The 19,473-nt window shown below is 42.4% G+C and overlaps 1 protein-coding gene across 1 annotated transcript; it reads right to left on the reverse strand.

The window, feature by feature from the left end:
• Nucleotides 1-11,989: 11,989 nt before the first annotated feature.
• Nucleotides 11,990-13,429, reverse strand: LOC115818572 (somatostatin receptor 3). The gene has a single exon (XM_030781979.1). It carries the CDS (start codon nt 13,427-13,429, stop codon nt 11,990-11,992), a length of 1,440 nt encoding a protein of 479 aa, XP_030637839.1.
• Between the last annotated feature and the right edge of the window lie 6,044 nt (nt 13,430-19,473).

A 19,473-nucleotide genomic window follows, 5' to 3' on the forward strand; every position in this document is an offset into this window, starting at 1 on the left:
CATTCATAGAGGGGAGTCCGGTCTGACGAATCACCAGGAGTCCAGAGCCAAGACAAACGAGGGATTGTATAGGAGAGTAGAGGAGGAGAAACTCCCGTGGAGGTGATGTACAGAGTAATGGAGGTGGCATAAATCAGTGCCTCAGCATCTTTAAAAGATATGAAATTGATTCTATCTACATCCAGACTCAGAACTGTGTTTTTGGACACGAGGGCAAATTAATGTGAAATGAGTTGTGACAGCATTTAGTTTGAGTAATTGCTTTATGTGAAGAATGAGCTGTGGGTGAAGCTGGCATAGCTGTGATGGATTCAGCACTGATATAGCTCCATGATGGATTCAGTACTAATGTAGCCCTGGGTAACAGTTTCACAGCTTAACATTGAAAACAGACACCCTGAGGTGACATGAGTCCAGGATGTAATACACATCCTTTGAAAAAAGAGAGGGGCCGACACTTGCACTCTGAGGAACACCTGGCCTGTCTGGGTCAGTGGAGGTTTGAGCTTATGAAGATAAATTCCTGTGTGCTGCATGGTGTGGTGTGATGGAAAGGCATTGAAAAAGATACTGGAGATCAGTGTATCACAGTCGACAAAACCCCCCCCCCCCCCCCAAAAAAACCACAACTGGGTTTAGGTCAAAGAGATGGGAGATATTTAGAGCTCCTGAGTCAGCAGGGAAGAGATCATTGCGGACTCTTGGTGATGCTGTTACAGTGCTGTGCCGTGTAGTGAACAGAGACCGGAACTGAGACCAGAGGGATCAGAAACTCTATGAAGCATCAGACGGGTTTGTAGTATGTAATACTATGACTCTTCATGTGATACTATGACTCTTCCTGTGATACTACGACTCTTCTTGTGATGCTATAATTCTTCCTGTGATTTTGGAAAGATATGAAAGATTGGAAATGGGTCAGCCATGAGGCCTTGAAGTGGGGAGGCATTTAGGTTTTCTAATCTAGGTTTTCAAATCTAAGAATAGACATCTGAGTGGTTGTGGGAGAGTCCCCAGGCTGACTGGAGGGTAGTTTGCAATGGAGATGTCAGTTAAACCTGTTTTGATTGAGGAAGTGGGGCAGAGTGAAGCCTGTAGGATTGGGGGGGTTAGACGTTATTCCCCAGCGGTGTCATGTTAGCTGGACCAGAGGGAGTATGACTTATGGAAGAACACTGTTCCCATTAGCAGACTGGGTGACGTGAATTCATAGGTGGATGGGGAGACATACTGATTTTATTGGTATTGTTTTGATTGAAATTGAATGGAAGCTGATCATTAGAGGTAGGGACATTGGTTGCGGGAGGAGCTTATCACTGGGGGAGGAGCTTGTTTCTTGGGACAAGAAGCGAGAGAGGCAAGGTTAATACACTTATTTACTTACTGTATGTTACACTACCAGAGTATATTTCAGGCTGTTAATGACAAAAAGCTAACCAACACCGCCACACAAACACCACTAAAGAACACTGCCAAACAACCCGTCAGCAGCCGTAATCCTGACTAGCTGACTGATTTAATCACGCCACCATGAATGACACTTTTTTATTTGTGTGTATTTTGTTCTTTGTTTTTACCAAGATCTGTCTTCCAAATACTTGATGCCAGGATTATCTTCATACACATAGATATTTATAGCCACTTTCCAGCTAATAAAAACATCTTAAAAACGTGTCCTGCTCCAGTGTGGGGTAGGACCAGGACCAGTAAACACTGGTGTGGATGTTGTTAGGTCCTCAGAGCAGGAAAACCCTGGGCAGTGGGCAGTCATTCATGGTTGTCACGATAATCACTGTGACCTGTTATTGTTTTCTGGGTCTGGATGTATAGAGAGGGAGAGGAACAGAGAGTGGGTAATTGATGTAGAGTCAGTAGAGTGAGAGTTCTACTGCACTTTAATGAGGACTTCTCTCAAGGCTGTTGGGACAGGGTCTTGGTAGGCAGCAGCTGGCAGGAGGACAAGCTTCCACAGGTGTGTGTGTGTGTGTGTGTGTTTGTGTGTGTGTGTTTGTGTGTGTGCCTGGTACTCCACTCTAAAGCCACGAGCATCACAGTGTTTGTAAAGAGACTACTGAATGATATTCGTAATGCTAATCCAAACCACTTGCCTAATGTGCTTTACTGTCATGTCAACCAAATGACTTGACCACACTAAAACATCCACATAAAAACGTAACACACACACACACACACACAGAGGGAGAGGGAAAAGTAGTTTCTCTTCCTATGGACTGGATCCTGTTTTCCAGAGAACAGGAACGAAGAGAGCTAATATGATAAGTCAGGCTCCATTAGCTAGTCCTCTGGACAGGACATCCTCTGTCCCTTTGCTTAATGGCTCTCTTCATTAACCTGTGTCATCCAGAATGACTGCGTGTGTGTGTGTGTGTGCATGTGTGTGCTGGCACCCTGACGTGTCTGTTCCATGGCTCCCCCAGAACATGAGAGAGTGCTAAGGTTAGTCCCGCTGAGTCTGTGTCATCATGCTAGCCACTCCTTTTCCCGCGTATCCCTGACGCAGATGCCACTCTAGGGCTTTTTTTCGCCCTCATCCTGACAAAAATAAAACCCAACTATTTTTAGGTCGCTTTAATTAGTGGGATTTTTGTGGCGTTTGATGTCTAGACTGACGCAGCATTTCAGGAAAACCTGTAGCTGCTTTTGATTCTGAAAATGTTAGTCTGTCTTAAGGTTCATCAATACCCCAGAACTCAGCAGTTCAAAGCCGTTTGTGAGCTTTGGGAAGGCTGTCCAAAGACTCCTCCAGGACTGAGGTGAGTCAGTGAGAACAGTTTTAAAATAGCTTTAAGCCTTGCCGTGTATAAGCACTCACTTCATCTCAGTGAATGACACTCACATGCACTGCGTACTAATAAACTGTTTCATTCTGTTACCCTTGTGAAAATCAATGACATCCCAGTTGAGGGGAGTTCACCTTAGGGAAAAATGGTGAACATTGCAGAACTGAACAACCTCCTAATATGTGGGGTAGTCCATGTGAACATTTCAGTGGGGGTTATGAGGAGTGAGGAGGATTTCGGGGAGATTGTGGCTCACTCACTGGAGTCAGGGGGGTGACCCAAATTTCCATGAGACACCCAGAACTTCTGGACTTATGATGTCTGATATGCGGTGTACAGAGAATTCTAAAATAACAGAATGACATAGGCTAATGTGTAATTATAATAACAATAAAATCCCCATCAAACTGTACAACTTTCATCAACAGGTGCTTTTAGCCCGGTGTCTAATTTACAAGCACAACATCTCTCTGCATAAATATGTCATTTGGAGCATTAGGGACATCTTACATAATAACAAATTGACATTTTTTTAAAGTTGGGTGAAGAATGACATTTTGTCTGTGCATCCACTCCTTAATTCGGGTGGCCTTTTTAGGAGTCCTTAAGAATTCCCGACAAAACAGGAAATACCTCTTCCACTTCTCTATAGTTTATAATGTCATACCTTCAGGTACAAAGCTGTGAGGACAGGGCTTTAGTTTGCGTCTTACTGCATTTGGTGATTTTGTTTTTTTTTGGTTTTTTTTGCCCTTTACTATTTTTTTTTATTTACTTAGTTTCTCTCTACTTCCTATTTTTGTCTGTCTTTCTTTCTTTGATATAATCCCACTGGCAGTATTGAGGAATTATTCAGTCTTTCTGTTCTCTACATGTAATCTATTTATTTTTGATATTGTCAAATAAAATTTTAAAAAGACAAATAGAATAAAAAAATGGAATAACACAGGCGTCAGCAGATAAGGCTCACCTCACTGCCCTGGAAATCCGCCATCCATACGAAAGAAGCAATCTCTAGACACACATCACTGGTTCATCTCCACAGATCCTCTGCATAATCAAGACAAGAACTAGACACATTCTTCTTCAGTGTTCTTTAAGGACAAATTTGTGTTCAATTGGTCTTTGATGACAGTAACGGAAAAATGGAACAATTCATTATTCATTCAGTAAAGATCAAGGGCAAACTAAATAGATGTAGATTCTTGGATCTACAGATACAAAACAGTCTTTTAGAATGAACTGACTTTCTCTCTGTGTTTGTGTATGTATAAATGCTGGATTTGTATGAAATGCAGAAAATCTACAGATGTTATTTATACAATGTTATTCACTTCAATTTTAAATACCCTTGTGACTTGAGGAACAGAGAGAGAGAGAGAGAGAGAATATCTTTCAAAAGCCTCATTAGGCTGCTATAACCTAGACTGGCATGTCCATCCATCTCTTGCTTTTCTGTTTTCAATTAGTCAATAAAGGGTGGCGAGGCCTTGTGACCTTCAAAAGACAGCAGAGCATTCCCCGTGCGTGAGGGCTGAGCAAATGAATGTTCTTCTCATGGCAAACACTGTAATGATACCAAAATGCAAAAATGCACTAAAACTGGTTTACTCTTAAATGAGTCGAATAAACACTGGACAAATATTTGACAACGTGGCCGAAGAAAAACCCCCCACTACACTGCAAATCAAACGTTCATTCAGAAACACTCAAGAGAAAATCGTTGGGGCAGGAGGCTCGGCAGATTGAAATGCGACAGATAAATCAGCCGCGCGCCTAATTGCGCCGAGTCGATTTTTTTTGTTGTTGAATTGCGGAGAGGTAAGGCCAGGGCATCAAGCTGTCAGCGTGTGTATATGTGATTGTGATAAAACTGAGGTGACGTTTGGACAGGTATGAAGTCTTGACGATGACTGATGAGGTCATCAGAGTACGCAGCTGGTGGCTCAGTCACAATGACCCTGAAAACCCAATCAGCATGGCAGGCAACTGGTGATTAAGAGTTATGGAACAGACCACAGTCGCACCGCTTTTAAGGTCAACTGATAACCACACACAAATTACCAGCTACCGCATAACACGGTCGGTTTGTGATTAATGAGTGTGTGTGTGTGTGTGTGTGTGTGTGTGCGTGTGTGCGGGTGCTTGGGTGCATGTTTAAAGTCAGATCTGCACATTTTTTTCAATTCTGTGCTGACATTGTTAAGGCTGAAAATGCACAAACATGGAGTGGAATCTTTTGTCTAAAATGAATTAAATGCTAATAATGATGAACAAGGCTAATTAGGCGGCACTGTTTGAAGTGCTGCTTTTGTTCACTATAGAAATGCTGAGGAGGAAAGAACTTTTTACATAGTGCTTTCATGTCCCATTTCTCTCTCTCTCTCTCTCTCTCTCTCTCTCTCTCACTCTCTCCCTCTCTCCGAGACAATAGTTACACGTAAAATGTAAAAAAAAAAAAACCCTGAATTTTAATTAGCCAAAAAGATCACCAGTTTTTAGAGAAAGGACAAAGAAACCATTTGCACCTCATACCAGCTCTAATGTTTAATCTTTGTATTCCTTTGCTCCTCGATCCTTCCATCTTTTTGCTTCTGTTTCATTCTCTGCTTTATTGTCGCTCCATCCGCCCACTTACCTGCCTTTTTTCCATCTAATAACATCACACAAAACTTTCCTCTCCTTTCACTCTTTCCCTCCACCAGGCTTTCCGTCTCTTAGCAACATGACTCATTCCCTCTGAGACAAACATCGCAGATGAAGACGTCTGCCTGGAAGGAGAGAGAGAGAGAGAGAGAGAGTGTGTGTGTGTGTGTGTGTGTGTGTGTGTGTGTGAGTAAGTGAATGTGAGAGAGTAGAGTGTGTGTTTGAGTGTGTGAGTGTCTGTGTAGTGCAGTCCAGTTTGTTGTCACCATCCTTGTACATAAGATTGTGTTTGTCCAATGCTTTTGTGCTGCTTTGTTCGTGTATGAACATAATTCTAATTAGCCACTTGTTTATCTTCACACGGAAGTAATATGAAGATGATGTGTTGCTTTCACAAAATTATATGGTCAGTACATCAAACAAAGTGACTGCTTTTTAGTGGGTGTGTGGCTGTATGTGAGTGAAAGTGTGTATTATGTTTAAAAGCACAATGCTCTCCCTGCTGTAGTTCAGGTTTGTTTATACATATTTTTTGACTTCTCAAAGGAAGTGGATTTTGCTCGCAATTTTTCTTGTCTTTCACACACAGGGAAAAAAAATCACACTTGCCAAACATCATATTTACCCCATAATTACTCACCTCAGAGCTCATAGTGAAAACTTCATTTATGTCATCATCCATTCTTTTATTCTCTCCCCTCCCCATCCTTCAGGCAAGTGTTGTTTCTGTGCATCTGTACTGGTGCCAGGTGCATTTCCTCGTCTGGCAGTGAGGCGACTCTGCATGCCAGTGAGTGGCACATTAGTGTCAGTTTGGAGGGGTGAGCATGGCGGTTTGGAGAGCAGAGCAGAGAAAGCTGACGCTTGCCGTGAGAGAAGTGAGTGGGAGCTAACTGCAGGAGGGCAGCTGGCTGAATGTAGGAGCGCTCACTTTCATCTTCAGATCTGAGACCTCAGACGCCGCAAAAATACTACCCCTGGCTCCCCATTCATTTGCAAGAGTGGTTTTTTTTTTCCCCCTTTTACTCTTAAACAGCGCCGAACTGGGTGTATTTATTTATTTATTTGTTTATTTATTTATTTTTTACATAACTCTGCTCTGTTTCAGAAGAAAAAAAAGGAAAAGCTGTGCCTTTTTTGTGTAAGTGACCTCTTGGTCTCGTATCTGTACTTGAGGAAATGGTATCACTCTCCCGACATCACCTGCTCTGACACCTCGAGTGTGTGTGCGGGCTGTAAATGTGGAGAGCAGGCAAATTAAGGTCAGTGACATTTCATTTGGCTCTCCTGGTGAAGCTCCACTCCAAGCAGACAAAGGCAGGCAATTAGGAGAGATGAAACACCAGCTGCTGATTTACATCTTTGACTGTCATTCATTTCCAGGTCATTCAAAGGTCGCGCGGCATCTTTCTCGGCTATTTGTGGCAAGGCGCTGTTGGAGATAGCTTTTGGCTGTGGTTGGCATAGCAATTCTATTTCTGCAGATGGCATATAAAGATACAGGTGGTTATTGAATCATATGCAAGCTTGCTCTGCATGTAAAAATTTATCTTGTGGTTTGAAATCCTTTGAATATTTAAAGAGGAATTTTAATAAGGACAAATTTCGTTTAAAGATAAAATTCTCATTATACACCTAGTAGATCGGTTCAGCTTGGAGATTTGTAATAAGAGATTGTTGTGACTTAGTTTGGGAAATCTGATCTGAGATTAGAGTTAACATGTGATCTCCTCAAACTTTTGTTTGTAAAATGTATACACACACACACACACACATACACATACACACACCTACCTAAGCACCTTCCCACCTACACACACATGCACATACATGTGCGTACACACACAAATATGTTTTGCCTCAGTGGTACTTGTACACAAAGTAAATTGAGTTTATGGTTATAGAATGCATTCCTTTCATAAATAACACAACATTCAAATACTTCGAATCAAAAACTTTGATTACGGAAATAGATTTTACTACTAAAGCAATGACAGCCATTCAAACACATTTAACCAAGTTACACTTTAGAGAATTTAAAGAAGAAGCTGTAGATATCTGTGATCCTGGTCCGTGTCGTTTCCCCCCCTCCTCCTGTGTTGTCTTGTGTCGTCTTCAGATCACGGACAAAGGCGTGTTCACTCATGCACGCAGCTTTGACACCACAGGGTGACGTCTCTGTTCCTTCTTTCATCTCCTCCCTCTTTCCTCAGTCTTTCATCTGCAGTCCCTCTGTCTCTGCTCCGACGGTAATGATCATCAGTACAAGACTACAGGCTTAAAGCTGGAGCGGATGGGAGTGTTTTTAAAGAGTTTGATTTTTTTTTTTTTTTTTGGAAGGATGTAGAGAGCATTGAATGGTTACTTTTGAGAACAAACATTGGCCTTTTCTCTCTTGCTTCCTGGCCACGCCTTGTCCAGCTCAGCCAATCTCTCAGTGAACCCTGAGAGATGATGGAAATATACAGAAGTAATAAAAAGCTCATATCAGAAATGAACTGTGTCAAATGGGCTTTTTCAAACATAGTGCCAGCATAAACAAATAGAACTTAGCAAATGAAAAACACTTAAAGCCACTCTCCGGCGCCCCAGTATCAGTGCTGGTTTGACGTATTAACGGTGTGGAACAATGCTCAAATACAAGCCCCACTGTTTGCTTTTGGCATTGTGTGCTCATGTTCTCTAGTTTATAATAGTCACTTGTTCGTTTCTTTTATCCTAAAAATGAATTACCTTTTCTGTGACCTTCATTTCAGCTTGATGTCAATGAGTGTCAGCTATCTGCGGTAAAATAAATTAGCTTTAGTGATGTTTTTATTTTATTTTCACCACACAGACACACACACACACACACACACGAAGATGTACCCTGCAAAATCCAATTAGTTCACTCTACAAGAAAACATTATGTAAACTCATTATCTTAAAGGACTTGTACAAATATTACAAAATTACCTCATGTGCAGTTTGTGGAGTCTTTTGACTAATGATATGAAATGTTCTGAGAGATGGCGACTCAGCATTGAGTTCTACAACACAAGAAGACCCCTTAGCAACTTCCACAGTCAAAATGGTATGCGTGTGTGTGTGTGTGTGTGTGAGAGAGAGAGAGAGAGAGAGAGAGAGAATGTGCATGTCTGAATTATTCAATAGTCCAACTGGGCTGATCTGAAATACCATGTCATCACTACAATCATGATCTCTGATTTCAGATCAGTGCTTAACAATACAATATTTAGTGAGGCTATAATGTGAAACTTGAGAACTGTTCTTCCTCTAATGGTTATGTTTGTGTGTGTGTGTGTGTGTGTGTGTGTGTGTGTGTGTGTGTGTGTGTGTGTGTGTGTTCAAATTATTTTGAAGAGGCCCTGTGTTTTCCAGATTGCTGTGTTTAGAGAGTCGATGTAAAAAGCAGATAATCTTTAATTACCACTGCTTCCACTGCTGTTTATAGATTTACAAATCAAATATCTTTTAAGTAACATAATATCTCACAAACAGCATTAGTCTCAGTCCTTTTCTTTCCTCCTTACTTCATCCATCATAATTATTAGTCTTTCGATACTCATTCCCCTATCACCAACAGTAATCTGTAAACAATATGTTGAGTAGCTTTGACCAGCAGTCACTAATCTCACTGGGCCTTGGATGGACTTCAGTGAACAAATATGTTAGCAATAAAGAGACAAAAGGTCTGCTCACATCCACAAAAAATGTTTATTTATTTATTCCTTTTTTATGAAAGATATAAATCTGGGATTTGGTAGCCGCTGAGGCACATTCACAGACACAAATATGTCAAGAGAGGAGAAGGCTTGTTGGACTTTAGCAGAAGAATTGCCACTGGCCAACAGAAAGTAAAAAGAAGGAGAGAGAAACCCTTTCAGCTATCTCTCTCTCTCTCTCTCTCTCTGTCCCTCTATGAGAACAGTGCAAAGCCCAGAAGATTCTGGCAAAAGCAGAAGCTGGGAACCAAACACAACATGAAAAAGAAAAAGAAAAGTACCATATGTAGCCTACTGGAATCCAACAGTCAAGCGGCAAAGTGCTACATGTCACCACAAAAGTTATTTTAAACTAATATAGATGATTCAGCAACTTTTTTTTTTTTTTTAAAGCCAATCAATCATCCAACCAGCGTAATCTTCCCTGTCTGAGATAAAATGAAACCCAGAAGCTTACATCTTAAAACAAATACTCACTGTGTAAAAATGCCGTGTGTCAGTGAGGATGGCGTGGGCCCTGCCAGAATTTTTACCCCAAAGCAAAATGCTTTTTGTTTGCACAACAGCTCTATACAAGTTGCTGCCAAAGAGTGAATAATATCATGGTGTGTAGCTGCTAGTAGCCTGCAGTTATCTTTCGCCTCTTTGTGCAACCCTAAAACATGTGGGTGGGCCACAAAGGGGTTGGGGGGGGCGTGGTGGTGGTGGGGGGGCGCAACAGGAGACCAGTGAGTCACAGAGATTTGTCAAGATCAGCAGGACTGTCCAATCACATAGTCATCTGACAGCTGTCCTCACCCACAACCAGAGATGGCGGCTTTTCCCGAGCAGGTTGATTGTATAAAAAGTCCATAACAAACGAATCCACTCAACAACAACAAAACACAAAAACTGTAATAATTGGAAAAAAAAATCAGAGTAAACAAGTTGCTTTTTACTGGACGGTAGCAAATTACACAACACTTCACATGAAGCTGTTTTTACAATATATTTTTTTTGTCTATTTTTAAAACCTATCTATCCTTATTAAAGAGCCGAGTAATGTGAACTGATAGCACAAAAAAGACTTATCTCTCTCTTTTTAATATGCCTCTAATTGTGTTTGCTTGCTTTGTATGCGCCCTGGGTGTGAGTGAGTAAGTGTGTGGGTGGAGGCCTGGGGGGGCAGCTTGTGAAAGTCACGTTTATTTACAGCATTCTTAGAAAAGCATCTGAGGCCTTACTACACCGTACTGTACTGTAGCTTACTGTACAGGAGTTTGTGCGTGTGCGTGTGTGTGTGTGTGTGTGTGTGTGTGTGTGTGCGTTTGAGGAGGAGTAAAATAGAGAATACCAGCTCATAACCGTAGTGGGAGGCACTTTAACACATTGGTGCTATCAGAGAAAGCAAACGAACAGGGTTGCTCTTGAGCTGAGTTAATCAGGTCAGATTTAGTGTAATGTGTAAGTGTGTGTGTGTGTGTGTGTGTGTGTAGGATACAATACAATGCTGAGGATAGATGCTCAGCAGTCCCGTACAAAGCCCAGATTACCAGTTGCAGCTCTGGACATGGTGTCTGTATAACTTTATTAGTTTTTGTTTCTCAGACAAGGATCAAGCCTAGCGGTGTAGAAAATTGCATTTGAAATGGAGATTCTTCATTCAAAATGCAATTTATTCCAGGGCAACCCTTAATCCTTGTCAGGACAAAAAGCTTGTAACAAATTGGTGACTGTTGTTTGTCAAGAGAATAGAGGTTTTTTTGGGAGTTTGATTGACTTCTGGTTAGCAACAACATAGCAATGGTGGAAACAGAGGAAGCAAATGAATGACACTGTTTTCATCAAGATGTAAACAAACTCCTCCAGCTTGCTTAACCTCTGCTTCTCTTCTCTGATGCAGATGCAATAGGTGAAGACAACAACTCCAGTGCACTTTTCTGTTTTGTTTTGTTTTGTTTTGTTTTGAACCAGTTTGTCCAAAATGGCACTGGAAGGGACTTTTGTATTCCTTCCCAAACGCTTGTGACTTTTTGACCAGTCCAATAGAAGGACCAGTGGTAAAGCACTGGTCCAAGTACTCGCTATGACCAGCATCAGCTGTTGTCACTGTGAAAAGGTTGGAGACTGGTTAGCGTCTTTTGCCATGGACTAAAAATCTTTACTGCTTTCTGTTCAAATTGTTTGTTCTTTTGTTACACCAATTTTTCTATCTAGATTTGTTTTTCAAGAACACTTCAGTGAAATATCAAAATGTACGTAATAAACATTTAGGTTTAGGTTATGAGAATCTTAAAGATATATTTATGAAAACCTTTTTTTTTTTTTTAATAGGATTTCAGTTTGAGATTTTTAACCAAGCACCTTGGCAATTTATAGAAGAAGGCACATACATATGTGCAAACCTTTGCATTGGTACTGTGTGCTGGTATACATGAATTCAGATAGCAGTTACAGACTGAATGAAAAGACTGAGGCAATCATAATCAATACAATAAACATAATATAATACATAAAATAAACATAAATTATACATATATATATGACATGTCATATATTTATATGACATACCTGTATCACAAGTCACACAAACACATATATAATGTGTTTCTGTGTTTAAACTATACAGATATACAGATTAGATCAAATTAGATACAAATGTCCTGTAATAGCCATGGTACAATAAGGTCCATGAAAGAGCCTTAGATAAATATTGATGGGAGTTCAGCTCAACAGCTCATTTGAACAAGGCTCTTGTTGGGGGTATCCGCAAAAGGGTATAAAGTAATACTCTTCACTATTTTTCAAGTAACACAGACGTCATCGGTTCTTTTTATTTTACAGGTAGCTGATCTCCAGCGAGGCATTCTTCTCCACTGGCTCCTCTGGGAGCGGTTTCACACTTCCATTTTTAGCTCCATTCAGCAGAGGTACCTGAGGCCCAAAGCCTTTTCCCGGGGCATCCCCCCCCAGGCCTCTCCTGTCTGGGGAACCAGGTTCTGTTGGCCCCAAGGTGACGGGTCTGTCTGAGAACAGAGTGTGAGCGCTTTCCACCTGCCCACTTCCGTTACCGTTCTGAGCTATCCTGCAGATCTCCGTCATTTCCGTCACCTCTTCCCTCTCTTCCTCTTCATCCTCCTCTTCCTCATCCCTCACGGCCCTCCTCAGGCTCTCCCTGGGCATCAGCACCCTCCTCCTCTCCTCTTGCTGTTGCTGCAACTGCTCCGCCTGTTCGTGGTTCTCCACCTTCCGCGAGGAACGGCACAGGGCTTTCCGGAAACCCCTTTTGAAGTTGTCCGACAAGAAACCATAGACGATGGGATTGGCACAGCTATTGGCATAGGACAGCACCACCACGAAATAGTAAAGTCCTTGCGGTTCGGCAGGCAGAGGGACCACCAGGTTGATAATGTTGAGGGCATAGAAAGGCAGCCAGCAGAAAACAAACACTGCCACCACTATCACCACCATGCGTGTGACCTTACGCTCCGACTTCCGCCGCTTGGTGGAGGTGGCGTGTACCTTCTTGCCTGAACTGCGGATCTTGACCACAATAAGGAGATAGCACATGCAGATGACCAGCAGGGGAAAGAAGAAGCCCACGGTCGATGTATAGATGATGAATGCAGCCCTCCAGATTTTGGTCGGCTGCGGCCAGATAATGTTGCAGATCCTGCTTTCCTTTAGCACGTCAGCGAAGATCACCACGGGCAGGACCACCATGAACGAGACTGCCCAGACAGTCCCGTTGACCGCTTTGGCGACTTGTGGCCTTCTCCACTTGGAGGAGCGGATGGGGTGAACCACGGCCAGGTAGCGGTCGATGCTCATGACAGTCAGACAGAAGATGCTGGTGAACTGGTTGATCCCATCCACGGTCATCACCATCCGACACATGAAGGAGCCAAAGGGCCAGGAGTGCATGGCGTTCTGCACGGCCAAGAACGGCAGGCCCAGCATGAAAAGTTCATCGGCAATGGCCAGGTTGAGGATGTAGATGTTGGTGACGGACTCAGTCTTGGAGTAATGCAGCACAATGTGGATGACAAGGGTGTTGCCGCCCAAGCCAATGACGCAGACGATGATGTAGATAAGAGGTATGAGGACTCCAGCCACGCTGGTGCCATGCCGAGGTTCGGCATCTGTGCCGTTGGTGCAGTTAGTCACGTTGAAGAGGCAGGTGTCGTTAAAGAAGGTGTCGTTGAAGATGAATGCGGGGAAGGAGCCGTTGCTCCACAGATCTGCCGCAGCAGAGGGCTCCGCCGATGGGAATGCCATGAGGGCCTTGGTCACTGGGTCTCAGCTGGGATCCATGGTCCTGAATACAGGGAGAGTAACAAACAAGTCATTCACAGCTAATGCTGACAATTCTGTGAGCCTGTATCCAACCCAGAAGATGAACTGAATACAAGAAAGTGAAAAAAGGTCAATTTAAAACAGTAAGATTTTTATTGTATAAAAGGAGTTTGTGGTGGTATGAGGCAACTTACTCCACAGCTTTTAAGAATAAAGACATTGCGTTAAGCCTTCAAGGCTGAAGGAGATTGTTGGGTGGTTTGACAGGTTGGTCTTTCAGGCATTAGAGTGCAGCCATCTTCTACTGCTGGTTTGATCTCTCAGTTTCCACTTGTACTGAAGTCTAGGTATCTGTATACTGTAGCTAGCTACAGGTACTACGACAACACATAGTATAGACACAACACCTCATACAGTCAGGGTATCATTAACAAGATGCAAGTGATGAATCAGGAAAGCTAGTGGTACAGAGGACAGACTGATTAGAATTTGGATCAGGTCGCCATCATTTTTTGACTACAGATGGTTATAGTGTAAGAGAAACTGACCTACCAACCCACATGAAAACAGACACCATCTGATTCATCTGATTAGCCCAGAAAGAAGGCACAGAGGCGAGAATACTACAAACAAACTCTGATTTAGTTTATAAATCTCTATTTTGTTACAGTAGAACCAACATTGTTGTTTCGCAAATGTTGGTGTTTGACTGTGGATATTGTCAAGAGAAGCAGGATAAATTAAGCACTCCGTTTAGCTAACCTTTCCTGTCTATTGTGGCTGTCTGCAATCATTTTGATGGCATAGACAATGATGGAGCATGAGGATGGTGTCACATTAGCTTTTTTTAATATTAAACTTGTGCTTTTTAAAATCTCTAGCTAAGTAGCTAATTACTTTTTCATCTTAATGATTTCAGACGGGTAGTTTAAAATACACAAGAGATGACCATCAGCTGATTATCCATTGCTTTCCTTTCCCTTTGAAAGGGAGTCACTCACAGGACATTGAAAGGGAATAGTTTGTGTTTGTGCGTGTATGGGGGGCTGGAGCGAGAACGCTTTTTTAGATATGCTTGACTTTCTTTCATTTTTCCCCGGGAATCTCACACTGTGCCGCATTGTCCAGGTGTTGTTTGCCGTGGTGAGGCAATTAGAGAGCGCCAAGGCATAAGTGCATAATTAGCTTGTCTTTCTAATTTCTTTCTTTCTTTATTCATTTATTTATTTATCTATCACTTTTCTTTATTGAAATTGTTGGAATGCCATCCACAAAGAGGATACACACAGTGACTCCCTTCTGTAGGTGTCTGCAGTAGACACAGTTTTCAGCTGCAGCCCTTCTGACGGGGCTCTGGGGCAGCAGAGCTCTCCAGCTCCTCCACCAGCCAGAGGGCTTTCCATTTCATAGCACTGAGAGCTGCTGCAGTTGCTGCGGCTACTGCAGGAGGATGAAAGAGAGGAAAGAGATCCTCTCCCGCTGCGTAGCCAACCTTTCCACTGCAGAATCTTCTCAAGCAACTGCCCTGACACTCCCTATCTCCTCCCACCTCCTGGTTTCCTCCTCTCTCTTTCTCCTTTTTCCCTCCCGGAGGTCACCACCCCAGAGAGTGTTGCTGTGACAAACAGGTGGAGATGTAGGGGGTGGGGGTGTAGGGGGGTGTAGGGGTGCTGTGAAACCTCGATTATACTTGGTTTATGGTCAGTGAATGCAGAGTTGAAGTTGTGGCCAACCTCTCATGTGTGGCAGTGGTCACCACTGCCGAAACCCAATAATCCTGAGGTTTAAACCCAATAATCTCTCCTGAGGACCATGCTGGGCTGTCAGGACTGTCATCAGTCAGGAGACACAATGCACCAGGATGTCTCCTGAGCAGAGTGAGGAAGGAATGTGCGGAACCTGCTCCTGTGCCCAACACTGCAGAGAGACGATAAGCCAACATGACCGTCCTCAACCATGGAGGAAGTTGAGCCGCTGTAGCGGAATGAGTCCCAGCCTTTCTTGTCATCGATCTCATCTCCGGAATAGACCAGAGCGCACGTCAGAGAGCAGGTGCAGTTACTGACAAAGATGACTCTGTGAGCATGGCCAGAATCCCACTGCCAGCAGACACAGGAGAACTTTCTCACAGGCTCTCCTGGCTGGAGAACGAGAGCGACCCTCTCAAAGCGATATTCCTCCCCCTCACCAGCCAAGACTCCAGTGGCCTCAGTTTCTATTTTGTTAACGGCGGGGTGTTAACGGCCCCAAAAAGCAATTTTCATTTTTGTTTACAGCAGTATCTTTTTCTGCTTCCCTCCCTCCACCCACCTGGGCAGATGTCACAGCCTGTGGGTAAACAGCCCTGAGGTAAGGTGCCTTGTTCTTAGTTCATCCAGCGGTTTTGTCTGCATATGTCATATGCGCAACACTTCAAAACTTTTTTTTTGTATAAGGATCACTCAATGAGCAGGCACCTGTGACTCACGAAGGGCTGAGGATGGCTGTATTGTGTTCTTCCAACAGCACTGACATGCTGATTGGGTAGCATTTTTCTTAAGTTCAAAGGAAAGATCTACTTTCAGCAATCAAGCTTGATGAGGACGTGGAAGGATGTTGATCAGGGAAATATCATTACGCCAAACAATGGCAGGAGATGAAAACAAACAAATAAGCAAACAAACTAAACCTCAAATTGTAATGAAAGAAGTGTGTGTGTGTGTGTGTGTGTGTGTGTGAGAAAAGAAAGAAAGAAAGAAAGAAAGAAAGAAAGAAAGAAAGAAAGAAAGAGAGAAAGAGAGGAGAATGAGGTTAAAAATAAATTGTGAAAAAAAGAAAACACAATTAAGTGATAGCGGTAAAAGATGAAAGGAAGTGTCTGTGAGTCAGATGGAAAACAATCAGGGGAGACTGAGAGCAGCCAGTGTGAAAAGAGAGCTGAGATTGACTGTGCTGAGTTTTCTCTGTTTGGTTTGTGTATGCACCTTTTGACCTCACAGACAGTTTAAACAGTGCGTGTTCCCACAAGTGGATCACACAGCCAGAGCTAATTACTGACATTTTAGTACTGCCCAGGCACTGTGAGATATGGAACAGTGTGCAAACACACACATGAACAGGTGCTAAAGAGTGGCACCATGTGATCTCATCCCCGCATTTTGTCTGTACACACATAATTCTGATTGAATTCAGATTGAATTTTATTTGCACATATTCACCTTGATAACATTATGTGTGAGTTCACAACTAACTCACTCACCCACTCACTCACTCTCTCCCCCCTTCTCTCTCATTCATATTCTCTCTCTCTCTCTCTCTCTCTCTCTCTCTCTCTATGTCAAACTGTTGCCATAGGCTACAGGGTAGGAAGGAAACAGTGAGAGCCACCATTCTCCAGATGCCCAGAGTGAGAGGCAGCAATGATGGCTTGTGAGGACATTAGATTACTGGTCTCAGTACACACAGCTGTCATTAACTGGTAAATGGTGGGATGCTTCTGTTTTGAATAATGAACACAAACACCCAGCCAGCCAGCCAATCAGGACACAAGAAATGAACGAGTTTGCTGAGTGCAATCCATGAATATTATGTGTGGCTGGATTAAGCTACCCTGATGGTTTTCATGTGCAATACACCCACCCACCCACCCACACACACACACACACACACACACACAGGTACGTTTAACATTTTGCTTTTTTTTTTTTTGAGTTTTTTTGATGTGCCTAACACCCCTTTTTAGAGGCACTCCAAACACCCAGAGAGGTAAATTGGACACCTTTCATTGGGCTTATGGCAGTGATTACATAAAAGTTCCTCATTAACACTTCACCTCTTTTACCTTTTCCACAGATGCTCCTTCCAATTTTCTCAAACCCAGAGTAAGAGTGTGATATCAGGAAATCATGACAAACAGTCCGCCTGAAGCCTCAATATACATCTGACTTCAAGTTACTTTTCTGCCGCATTAAATGTTTTATGCGTCTTCTGTTTCACTCCTTTCACCTTCCAGTGAGCAGAGCAGAGCTTATAGAAATAGTCCCCAGGTATTCAACTGCTCTGCTAAAAATGAAAATGAGAAATAATAAAAACAGCAAAGATCATATTTCCAAACAATTCAAACAAAGAGCAGCAGTGGGTGAGAACATGAATGAAATCTAAAAGATGGAAAAGGAAGAAAAAATTTTTTTGCCACTTTTTCCTACTAAAAGCCTTCTCCCACCTAGTTTCTCACAGACGTTTCATTAGTGACAGTCGTAAGATTAAACACTCGCGCACACGCACACACACACACACCTTACATTCTTTCTGCAGTTTTATTTCCTGTAGTGTTTATGAAAAAGAAATTCTTGCATTATTTTTAGAAAGTCATTTTCACGTTTAAATCTTTGTCATTAAAAGTGTGATATGTACATCTATGCAGTAACCCCTTTTTTACAGTCTCCTGTCTGCTCACATTAAAATGACTCCTTACTTACTGCTAGTTTTCTGGTGGATTGGGTATTTTGTGTTGTATACTGGATATAGGATTGCTATTACATGAACAACCCTGCACTAGACCCTAAATCCAATATCTGAGAACATTTCAAGGCATGAAAGGGACACAACCAGGGATCAGTATGTGGTTTGTTTCATGCTTGTTTCATTTTTTAAAACTTGCATAATGGACATGTGGGGGGTGGGGGTGGGGGGTGTACCTCCTAAGGATCGAAATTCACCGGCTTCATTCCCAGCTCACAAATGCGTGACGGTATCTGACTGTCACCTCCAGTAATGGGAATGATGTTTATGTCAAAGTCTTAAAGATCATTTCTCTCTCTGACAGTCTGTGCCGTGATATTGATGTCGAACGGCTGTATTTGTCTGGTAAATTAATATTGTAAATATGTTAATATAATCTGTTTTTCTTCTATCCCAGCACTGGGAACTGCTGGGCTGTTTGTAGATCTACCAGCATCTCAAGAATTTATGAAGAGAGACAGCAAGCTTGCAAACTGGAACACCAAGAGTTTTCTCTATGTCAATTCAATTACCAAAACTAATAGACAAGTACCTTTGACAACTGACTATTTCATAGAGACGCACCACAAACGTGCAGCATCAGGACTGTTGATCATGGCTCTAACATGTAGGCTATTTGGCTTTTAACATTCACTACTCACTAAAGCGTTTCACATTTCATGCCTTAGGGAGAATTACAGTTCTCCACAGCTCTGCTCATTAAACATGCATCAAGTTGAAAATAAAACTAGATCACAAGGTTTTTCTTTTTTTTCTTTTTTTTGCAGACCTTCTTCTTTCACAGATCCTTCCAAAACATCCCCTCCTTGCATATTTAGGGGGGAAATAAAACTATTAGTGGCCCTGTCCCAGAGTTCTGTTCATCTACCATCTGATCCATAAGCTGTTTCACACAAGAAATCTATGAAACAATTCCTGAGTATTGTGTCAATTCCTGAGTATTGTGTAAATCTGTGAATCTTGGTTTAATGGCCAGTCCTTCCTTCTATCGCTCTCTCTGTCTTAACAAATCTATTGAATATGCAGATGGGGGCCAGGGGGGATTGAATGGTATCTCAGTAGTGGAGGACCTGAAGTGCCTGAATACCCACTGACTTTAATCAACTTTCTTTTCATCTCTACTGCCACCCAGGAGCCATTTACACCATTCAGCAAGTGGGTCCCAGAGAGACTGGTACAGCAAAAACAGGACAATGATCAGTGTCTTCAAAAGCAAAAGGGTGAACTAAAAAAAGACCCAGTCTGACCAAAGTTCTGTTGCTAGCCTGTTTTTTTTTTTTCTTTTTCTATGACTGATTACTAAGAGGACAGATATACTTTTACGTCTGAGGCCTTGTCCATTTCGTTTTGATGTTAAAGCACTGGCACCTGAAAGAGGCGCTTTCTGAAGGAGTTGTTCTCGAACATTCTAACAGAATAAGGAATGTTTCAAAGTCATCTCAGCAGGAGTGAAGCATCTTCTGATGACCTTCTGGTGAACTTTGGAAAGCAGTAAGAAGGCTTTAAACGAGGACAGTCATAAACTC

The sequence above is a fragment of the Chanos chanos genome, chromosome 8 (genome assembly GCF_902362185.1).
Source record: "Chanos chanos chromosome 8, fChaCha1.1, whole genome shotgun sequence".
In the NCBI taxonomy this organism is placed as follows: domain Eukaryota; kingdom Metazoa; phylum Chordata; class Actinopteri; order Gonorynchiformes; family Chanidae; genus Chanos; species Chanos chanos.

Excerpts from the sequence above, each read along its gene's own strand:
- LOC115818572 (XM_030781979.1), bottom strand. The coding sequence starts at position 13,429 with ATGGCATTCCCATCGGCGGAGCCCTCTGCTGCGGCAGATCTGTGGAGC.